Source organism: Neofelis nebulosa, chromosome 17 (genome assembly GCF_028018385.1).
Source record: "Neofelis nebulosa isolate mNeoNeb1 chromosome 17, mNeoNeb1.pri, whole genome shotgun sequence".
NCBI classification, from domain to species: domain Eukaryota; kingdom Metazoa; phylum Chordata; class Mammalia; order Carnivora; family Felidae; genus Neofelis; species Neofelis nebulosa.
In genome coordinates, this window is record NC_080798.1 from 49,677,916 (window position 1) to 49,688,678 (window position 10,763).

General features: G+C 51.4%; 1 protein-coding gene across 1 annotated transcript in view; it reads right to left on the bottom strand.

The window, feature by feature from the left end:
- Positions 1–237: 237 nt before the first annotated feature.
- FA2H (fatty acid 2-hydroxylase) overlaps positions 238–10,763 on the bottom strand; it is a 54,895-nt gene continuing 44,369 nt past the window's right edge. The window contains exons 5-7 of the mRNA XM_058706737.1: positions 6,177–6,349; positions 4,615–4,867; positions 238–1,758 (exon numbers count right to left, since the gene is read on the bottom strand). Of these exons, the coding sequence (XP_058562720.1) occupies positions 1,679–1,758; positions 4,615–4,867; positions 6,177–6,349 (506 nt within the window). The 3' untranslated portion in view covers positions 238–1,678. The remainder of the gene's footprint in view (positions 1,759–4,614; positions 4,868–6,176; positions 6,350–10,763) is intronic.

A 10,763-nucleotide genomic window follows, 5' to 3' on the forward strand; every position in this document is an offset into this window, starting at 1 on the left:
TGCTCTCTCAAAATAAGTAGAATAAACTTAAAAAAAGAAAGAGTCGGCAAGCTTTTTATCATCACTATGCTCCAGCAAGTCCACGCAGCCTGATCAGTAGTAACATAAACATCCCTCCCTGCTGGACCAACAGCCTTCATCCCCCCCCCCCCGTCACCCCTCCCCCACTCCCCCCCCCCCCCCCGCCATGAAGTTTGGTGAGGCCCCAATCAACAAGTGCCAACAAACTTTTGTTGATTTCTTTTTCAAGGTTTTTATTTTTCAAAATATACAATTTATTTACACTTTTATGTCACAACTGTAGTTTGTATATTTATTCCAAAATCTTTAAATAACTCCACAGTAAACAGTACAAATCACAGGATCCGTCAAGCTGCTTCTCTGTAGCCTTTACACTCTTAGAGATTCTAAAATGTTTCAAGTAGTAACGGTTTGTGGGTGAGAGGAGAACAAAAACGGGACAAAATGTCTTACATAAGCCTGACGTGTGGGATTAGATACGGCGATCTGAGCAGCTACTCGGTGGGGGGCCAGACTAAGGGCATTTATATAGTTGATAAATAAGACCCTCGCATGAGCAGTGAGGGTTTTGGTTACGAGGCGGGGGTGGGAACCTCATCTGCTGGGGGAGGTGCAGGGAAGCAGCTGGGGAGGGGGTAAGGCACCGCATGATGGCTCCTTCTCGGCGTGAGGAGGTGCTGGCTGGAAGGGTCCTGAGTGGGGCGGCAGAGGCCCACCGGTGCCAGGCGGAGGTCAAGAATGGCCAGAGACAGGGTGGGGCTCCCGCCCACCGAGAGGCCCCGGTCGCCTCCCCTGGGGAAAAGCTGTGTGATTCTGAAGGCAGGTGGGGAGGTGGCTAGAGAAGCTGGCGGTTCCTCAAGAAAGGGGCCCGGGGTCCCGCCAGCTAGGAGGCCATGCCAGAGGCCCCCCGCCCCTCTGCACAGGCTGGAAAGGGCCGGGCGTGTGGGTGGGGCACGTGTGGCAGCCTGAGGCATCTGGCGGTGCAGCTGGCATTTGTGATTGGGGCAGGGGACAAAGGCACTGCCCCGGGTCTGGAGGTGGCCCATGGGAGGCATCATGTTGTCTCTCTCTTTGTGAGAGCCCTTCATCCACCTCAGTGTTCTCCTCTCATCAGGAGAACAGCCAGAGCCACCAAACCCTCCCCGGGAAGGGAGGAAGAGGAAGACGAGGACCCCAGGCCCCGTAGACTCACTTTGCTGTTAACACCGGCAGCTCCACCACTGGGGGGTTGGGGGGGGTTCTCCCAGGTGGCCCAAGGTGCTGAGACACAGGTGGGTCACAGGCCTGGCCCCAGGGGTCAGTTTCCTTCATTCCCCTTGGGAAATTCCCCATTGGCCAGGTTCTGAAGCCATCCTGTGGGCTAAGGCTCTGGGCGGGGAAGCTAATGGAGAGGCCAGGACACTCTAGAAAAGAGCTAGACCCTGAGAGCCACCTGGCCGCCTCGTGGACATGACCCTCCAGTGGGGGGTCAGGAGGGGAGTCTCAGGGTCTGTCTCAGTCTTCCGGGTCTCTCCAGCATGCCCCCACCAAGCCCAAAGGCCCGACAAAGCCTGTCCCGCCTGGCCAAGCAAACCTTCTTTGCAGGGTGTGGATGGGGGGTGGGGGTGAGGCAGGAGCCACGGCTGGGCTGAGGGCAGGACGGTGGGGCTGGGAGTTGTCACTGCGTCTTCAGGTGGGGCTCTTCTGGCATAAGGGTGTGGAAGAAATGATCCCACAATTTAGTGCTGATGCCAAATCCTAGAGAAGGAGAGAAATGGGGAGAAGATGAGGGACCGGAGAAGGCGCGGGAGAAATTTCCTCGGGAAGGGAGCCTGGGGAGGGCTAGCACGCAGGCAGGGTTTGAACATCTGTCCCCGCTGGCCTTCCCAACTCTCAGGGCCCTGCTGGCAGAGGTTGAGAGCAGAGTACTTGTGTTTGCAGTCTCCCAGGGATGCCACTGGAATACCCAGTGGCATAAGGAAACCCAAATTCCTTATGCAGCCTGTGTTTGGTGGGAGAGCCTGGCCCTTGCCTGAGTCTCTTCCCCTCTGCCTCACACTTCAGCTTCTTCCTTCTCTTTGGAGATGTCAAGTTCATTCCTGCTGCAGAGGCTGGAACAGAGGCTTTGCACCTGTTGCTTCTGGGATGTTCTTTCCCCAGACATTGGATTCTGGCTTCTCTTAGCTTAGGCCTCAGCTGTAAAGACACTTCTGCAATGATACGTTCCTAGACCACTTTACCTAGTGCTGTTTCATCCAATGCGGTAGCCACTGACCTGTGTGGCTGCTAAGCCCTGAGAACGTGGCCGGAGCTACGGAGGCACTCGATTCCTAATTTCATTTCATTTCATTTTTTTAAGTTTTTTTTTTTTTTTTTAATGCTTATTTATTTTTGAGAGAGATAGAGACAGAGACAGAGCATGAGTGGTGGAGGGGCAGAGAGAGAGGGAGACACAGAATCGGAAGCAGGCTCCAGGCTCTGAGCTGTTAGCACAGAGCCCGATGTGAGGCTGGAACTCGCGAACCACAAGATCATGACCTGAGCCAAAGTTGGAGGCTTCACCTACTGAGCTACCCAGGTGCGCCCACCCCCCACTTTGTAAGTTTTAATTTCATTTTATTAAAAAAAAATTTTTTTTAATGTTTATTTATTTTTGACACAGATAGAGACAGAGCATGAGCAGGGGAGGGGCAGAGAGTGAGGGAGACACAGAATCCGAAGCAGGCTCCAGGCTCTGTCTGAGCTGTCAGCACAGAGTCTGACGCGGGGCTTGAACTCACAGACCACGAGATCATGATCTGAGCCGAAGTTGGACGCCCAACAGACTGAGCCACCCAGGTGCCCCAATTTCATTTTATTTTAAATAACTCTAATTCCAATTTAAAAATTTATAGTTGACTGAGTTACTGGAAAACTTTTTTTAATTAATTAATTTTTTACATTTATTTATTTATTTTGAAGGGGGGGGCAGAGAGAGAATCCCAAGCAGGTTTCCTGCTATCAGCACAGAGCCCCACACAGGGCTTGATCTCCTGAACTGTGAGATCATGACCTGAATTGAAATTAAGAGTCAGAAATTTAACCAACTGAGCCATCCAGGCACCCCTATTTATTTATTTTGAGAGGGAGACAGAGTGAGCAAGCAAGAATCCCAAGCAGCAGGCTTTGCACTGTCAGCATGAAGCCTGACTCGGGGCTCAAGCTCACAAACTGTGGGATCATGACCTGAGCCGAAATCAAGAGTCATGAGTTGAGTGATTACTCAACCAACTGAGCCACCCAGGCACCCCGATCTACTGAAAAACTTTTAGGCATGTTTAGGACAACTCACCTAATGTGAATTCACTTTTTTAAATAGTCAATTTTATAAACTCTAAATATAGATCAAGTATTTCTAATAAGGGGTGCCTGGGTGACTCAGTCGGTTAAGCGTCTGACTTCGGCTCAGGTCATGATCTCGTGGTTTGTGAGTTCGAGCCCCGGATCCTGGCTCTGTGCTGACAGCTCGGAGCCTGGAGCCTCCTTCGGATTCTGTGTCTCCCTCTCTCTCTGCCCCTCCCCTGCTCATGCTCTATGTCTCTCTCAAAAATAAATAAGCATTAAAATTTTTTTTAAAGCATTTCTAACGAAAACTTAGCATTTGAATTGAGATGTGCCGTAAGTGCAAAGTACACACTAGATGTTGTGAAAATGTAACATAAGAAAAATAATGTAAAATATCTCATTAGCGATTTTTTATATTGGTTACAGGCAGAAATGGTAATATTTTGGTTGTATTTGGCTTAATAATATATATATATATTTTTTTACTTTTTTTAATGTTAAATTTTTTTTTTTTTTTTTTTTTGAGAGAGAGAGACAGAGTGCAAGCAGGGGAGGGGCAGAGAGAGAGGGAGACACAGAATCCAAAGTAGGCTCCAGGCTCCAACCTGTCAACACAGAGCCTGACATGGGGCTTGAACCCATGAACCAGGAGATCATGACCTGAGCTGAAGTCAGATGTCCAACTGACTAAGCCACCCAGCGCCCCCTTAATAAAATATATAATAAAATTTTTTTTTAAATGTTTTTATTTATATTTGAGAGAGAGAGAGAGAGAGAGAGAGAGAGAGAGAGCACGAGCTTGAATGGGGGAGGGGCAGAGACACAGAGACAGAATCTAAAGCATGCCCAGGCTCCAAGCTGTTAGCACAGAGCCTGATGCAGGGCTGGAACCCATGAGCTGAGGTCAGGCGCTTAACCCACTGAGCCACCCAGGCACCTCTAAAATATATTATTAAAACTAACTATATCTGTTTAATTTTGCTTGTTAACGTGGCTACTAGAAAATTTGAAATCACATCTGTGACTCGCGTTGTTTTTATGACACAGAGCCGGACCCTCCCCGACATCTCGTGGTTTCTTTTCTTTGTGGCCCTTATCACTGTCTAAAGTTATCTTTGCTATTTGTTGATTTCCCTGTTTGTCTCCCGGTGGGTAGGGTGGGAGCCCCCCGCTTGCCTTCCTGTGTATCCCCAGCACCCAGAACAGTACCCGACCCTTGGTAGGGGCTCACTGGTGGCTGTAAAATAAATAGGAGAACAAATGAGGGAGGCTGGGAGTGGGCGGCCTCACCTGACTGCTGATGTGCAAAGTGATGCTTGACGTGGTGAGCCTTCATGTTGTACAGGTAGGAGCCCTTGTGCGGCGAGCCGAAGTGCAGGTAGTAATGTGTCATGTCGTAGATGATGTACCCCAGGAGGCCCCCAGAGAACACAGTGCCCCCCACCGCCTCCGGCAGGAGGAGCTGTAGCAACGCGTAGAAGAAGGCAATCCCCAGAGAAGCCGGCACCGGGGGAAAGACCAGGCGGGACTCATCGAAGGGTGCCTGCGGAGGGAGAGGCTCACGCGTCAGCAGACGGCCGGGCCGGGCGGCCTGCCTGTGGTCCCAGCACCGCAGAGGACAGGGGCAGAGCCGCCCGCGCGTTCCAGTGAGGCGGCAGCAACCTGTCACGGGTGGGCTTGGCACCTTCGGTGGCTTTGGGGAGGGCAGGCCACCATGCTCGAAGGCCCTTGAGAGACTGTCCCGCTCCCAATTTCCAAGCCAGGACGGGCCCTGGAGACCTGTCCAAGAACAGGGCGGCGGACGTGATGTGGGCGGCGGGCTCCCAGCCCACGAGGCCACGTTGGCCCTGGAACTTGTTAGGTGCTAGAGAGGAGCCTCACCGCCAGATACCATGCGGGGTACCCCGACGGAGGCCTGATGTTGTCTGGGGGGCCAGCACACCAGCAAGAGGAGGTTAACGCAGGCTCACAGGGTAGACCGGTACCAGAAGTGTGAGCGGAGGCGGTCTCCCTGTCCCCACCTCCTAGGGGGCGTTCCAAGGGGGTGTGGTCACAGTGAAGCAGATAAGAGAGCCAAGCCTTAGACTCCAGCTTCAACAGCCAAGGGCCTGGCATAGAGGTAAGGTTTTAGAGACTGCTTGGTGAGTGTTCTGAGAAGGGACAGACCCTCTCTGGGCTGGAGGAGAAGAGAGAGAGAAAGCAGGTAATAGCCACAGAGCAATGCGCAGGTGTGGGCCTCCCCCCGCCCCCCACCCCCAACCCCAGGACCAGCTCCTGGAAGAAAAAGGCAGGAAGGGAGGGAAGCGGGGAGGGAGAAAAGAAGAAAGACAGCTGAGAGCACAGACTCTGGGGTTCACAGAATGGGGCCCAACATCCTGGCTGTGCCAGGTGTGACTTTGGACAAGTTCCTCAGTTTCTTAATTTCTCTAAGCCTCAGTTTGCGGCTCTGCGGAATGGGGAGAACCGTAGCAACATCCTCAGAAGGAAGCTCCACCAGGACAGTGAGTTTTTAGTTTTGTTCTGTTGTGTCTAGAACAGTGCCCGCAGGTAGTGAGCGCTCAGTGAACGTCTGCTGAATGAACGAACGAACGAACGAACGAACGAGATGCTGTGAGGATTAAAGATGACGGCTGAAATGTCCCTGCAGCGTGCCTGGTGTCAATCATGAATGGTGTGCAGACACGCATGCTCACTCTGTCCACGCCCGCCTCCAGTTAGGACCCAGTCACCCCTCTGAGCAGCAGCAAATGCCCTGATGGCCACTTGTTCCCGGCCTGACTCCCAGAAAGATCAGCAGCTCCCCCGAGCGGGTCATGGTTGCCAGGCCCCGGGCAGGAGCCTGCCCTGCTCACCTTGTGGTGCTGGCCATGCAGGACGAAGTGCAGCAGGATAAGGTAATAGCTGTCCCCGGGGGGCTTCATGTGGAACAGGAAGCGGTGGATGAGGTACTCCATGAGGCTCCAGAGGAGCAGCCCCAGCACGAAGAGGCCCGGGAACACGGACTTAGGCATGGCCACCGAGTACTCTGCAGAATGGCCAGACAGAGGCAAAGTCAGGGCAGACAGCCCCAGTGGGCGCTAAGGCCTGGTGGCTCCAGACACGCCATCTCACGGCCCCGTCACCTTGGGGGCTGCTGCTCTCCGTCCAGCAGCTATGGGGCCGGGCCACACTGATGGGACACTTGGGTCAAAATGGGAAGGAGGCCGTGAGGGGCTGCGGCGCTCAGAGGGGTCCTCCCTGGGAACAATGGGGCTGCTGGCCAGAGGTCTGAGATCTTCCTTAGGGGGACTGAGGGGAGCAGCTGTTGCCAGTGCTGGAAATTTCTCTGGTGCTATGTTCTGAATGTGTCTGCCCCCCCCCCCCCCCCAGATTCATAGGTGAACAGAAACATCACTGCCAATGCCATGGGATTAGGAGGTGGGGCCTTTGGGAGGTGATTGGGTCATGAAACGGGAACCCTCATGAACAGGACTAGTGTCCTTATAAAAGAGACTGCACGGGGCGCGTGGGTGGCTCAGTCGGTTAAGCGTCTGACTTCGGATCAGGTCTTAATCTCGTGTTTCTTCAGGCTCTGTGCTGACAGCTCAGAGCCTAGAGCCTGTTTAGGATTCTGTGTCTCCCTCTCTCTCTCTGCCCCTCCCCCACTCATGCTCTGTCTCTCTCTCTCTCTCTCAAAAATAAATAAACATTAAAAAAAAGCGGGGGGGAGGTGGCGAGAAAAAGAGAAGGACAGAGACTGCACCTAGCTCCTTCCCCTTTTGGCCATGTGAGGACACGATAAGATATTTGAGACCTGCAAGAGAGGCCTTCACCTGACCAGGCTGGCATCCTGATCTGGGACTTTTAGTCTTTTGAACTGTGAGTAATACATTTCTTATTTTTTATAAGTCACCCAAGCTGTGATGTTTGATTAAAACGGTCCAAATGGCTGACGCTTCTGGGAAGGGTGACTTTGTTTCGGTGGCATAAGGGAGAGGGAGGGACGATCCCAATGAAGCCAGCAGAGCCTGGGGGTTATTGATGAAAACTGTTAACAACCCGGGATCGGTGGGGCTGGGGGTAGGGCAGGAGGGACAGGAAACCCAAGCAGAGAAATCTTAACAGACAAGACTTAAAATCACAGCTGTGGGGGAGACATGAAAAAACCGAAGATGATTCGCTCAGAGACCAGAAGACTTCAGAGATGTAACTGTCATCAGGTGCGAGTTCCCAACACCCAGTGGTCTGAGGACAGCCCGCAGTCGCTGAGGGTCTCCTTCCCTTTCCCCATTCATTCTTTGACTTCATGGTGACGTCAGCTCTGGTCACTGTTTTCTCCAAGCCTAACCTCACCCTCTTAGCTTTACTTTTCCCCACAAGCCACTCCTTTGGCCAGACTTCCTCTCCCTTTTTCAAAATAATAGTCTCACTGAAATATAATTCACATGCCGTACAATTTACCCACTTAAAGTGTATAATTCAGTGGTTTCTAGTATACTCAGGATTGTGCCACCATCACTAGTCAATTTTAGAACATTTTCATCACCCCAAAAAGAAACCCTATATCCATTACCAGTCACTCCCCACTTCCTTCCACACCCCTGCCACTTTGCAACCCATGGAAACCACAAATCTATGTTCTGTCTATGGATTTGCCTATTCAGGACTGTTGATATAAATGGACTCATAAAATACGTGGTCTTTTATGACTGGCTTCTTTTACATATACTATTTTGAAGGTTCACTGATATCGGGTGCCTGGGTGGCTCAGTCGGTTAAGTGTCTGACTCTTGATATCTGTTTAGGTATTAATCTCACGGTGCATGAGATCGAGCCCTGCGTGGGGCTCTCTGCTGACAGCTCAGAGCCCGCTTGGAATTCTCTATCTCCCTCTCTCTTTGCCCCTCCCCTGCTCTCTCTCTCTCTCTCTCTCTCTCTCTCTCTCTCTCTCTCTTTCTCTTTCTCTCAAGGCCCATGGATGGCTCAGTCGGTTGAGCGTCTGATTTCAGCTCAGGTCATGATGTCACAGTTTATGAGTTCCAGTCCCGTGTTGGGCTTGCTGCTGACAGCGCAGAGCCCACTTTGGATCCTCTGTCTGTCTCTCTCTCTCTCTCTCTCTCTCTCTCTCTCTGTCTCTCTGCCCTCCCCCACTGCTGCCACTCTCTCTATATACGTCAAAAATAAACATTTTTTAAGAAGGTTCATCCATGTTGTCGTATGTATCAGGACTTCCTTCCTTTTTAAGACTGAATATTTTTCCATGTTATGCATAGACCATCTCCATTTATCCATTCCTCAGTTGATGGGCATCTGGGTTATTTCTATTTTGGGTCTGTGGCGAATAATGCTGCTATGAGCGTTCATGGACAAGTTTTTGTGGGGGCATGCTTTCGTTGTCCTGGGGATAAGCCTAGGAATGAAATTGCTGGGTCGTATTGTAACTATGTTTACTCTTTTGAGGAACCACCAAACTGTTTTCCAAAGATAGCCGTTCTCTTTTGATCTTTCCTCCATCTCCCTTACCCACCCCCATGAATCCTCAACCCAGTACAAGAACCTGTCTGTCCTCTGCATATGCAAGCTGCTGAGCACAGAGGGAGAGCTGTGCAGACACGGGTCTGGAAGCTTCAACCTCAGCTCTTGCGCGGCGATCCTTTTATGTCTCCAGGCTTAGATCCCTTCCTGCTGCTCTCAAACACTGCCCCCCTCCGTCCACCCAGCCTCCTACTTCAGACTTCCTCCACACCTTCCCTTCCACCTTTAACCATACCCAATTCTGCCCCCGCCCTTGAACTTCTTTCCTGCTCCTCAGGGAAGAGAGAGGCACCCAGGCACCTGGGTACTGGATGGTGGCAATAATCATAACAGCAGGTGTATACTGATCAGTAACTACATACAGAGCACCATGTAAGTGATTTACATGGATTACTTCATGTTTCCCCTCACTGCAACCTTATGAGGGAAGCCCTGACATTACCCATATGAGTGAGGATATGGAGATACAGACAACTTAAGTTACTTGCCAGGCTCAACCCACTAGGGAGTGCAGAGACCACAGCCTGCTTCCCCCACCCCCTCCATCCCGAGCCCCTCCATCCCAACCAACTCCTCTCTGGGCATCTTCAACTTCTTCTCTAGTGGGCTTTCCCATCATAGACTCTGTCCCTGATTCATAGCCAAGCCTATGGGAAAGACAGACTAGACTCATATCTCTACTTGATTGCTTCCCATTTGATTCTCAAGCCCCTACAGTCCGTCTTCTGCCCAAGCCACTGGAATTGCAAAGGCTATTCAGGATGTACTTCTTGCCAGATCTAGTAAGCTTTTCAGTTCATCCCCTGCTTGGCTGTGGCATATGATATTAGTGACCAGTCTCTTCTTGAATCTGGAGCCCCCACAAGTTCCTAACCTGAGGTTGTTGAACACCCAGAGTCCTCAGCTGGATTCCAGGGTGTCTGTGAAACTCCTGAAATGGTAACCCAAATGATGCCTCTTTGTACGATTTTTCAAGAAAGCGAGTCCACAGCTTCTCAGAATATCTCGAAGGATCTACGACCAGTGTGGTTAGAATACACAGCTTGGCTTTTCTCCTCTTCCCTAGATGCCCCTTGTCAGGTTCCATCATGGAAATGCTGCCTCAGTCCCCAGCGTCAAAGCCTTCCTGCTCCACTCTCCCATACTCCCTGCTCAATGCAGGAAGGTGGCCACACCCACAGGCTGACCACCCCCCACCCCAGACCCACACTTCACCCCAGCCCCAGACAGCCACTTGCTACAGGGGAACCTCCACATGGCTGTCCACAGGCCCCCAAAGTCAACGGTGGCCAGACGAGACCAATCTTCTTCCTCTTCTTCGTGCCCATCCTATCACCCCACGATGCTCCTCTTGGGTTCTTTCCTCTGCCAGAGGCACCAATATCCACATGTGACCAAAGGCTTAACTTATCCCTTTCTCTCGCATCCATCCAGGCACCTGTAGGCTCCCCCTCTTTAACATGTCTTGGCAAAGCAAAAGAAGCCAGACACAAAAATCCATATTCTGTATGATTCCATTTGTATGGAATGTCTAGAAGTGGCAAATGTGTAGAGACAGAAGGTAGATGTGGTGGTTGCCAAGGGCTTGGGGAGTGGGAAATGGAGAGCAATGGGATTTCCTTTTGGGGTGATGAGAATGTTCTGGAACTAGACAGAGGTGGCAGTTGCACAATGTCGTGGATGTACTAAATGGCACTGAATTGCTCGCTGTGAAATGGTTAATTTTGTTATGTGAATCTCATCTCAATTAAAAAAAAAATCTCTCTCTGGTTGATTCTTTGCTCTTAATCCCCTACTACCTTATTACTTCTTGCCCGGTGATGGCATCTGCCTCCCATCCCAGTCCCCTGCCTCCGTGCATGTTCCAACCCTTCCACGGCGCCTCGTTACCTTTAGGTAAAGTGCAAACACCCAACGAGGCACGC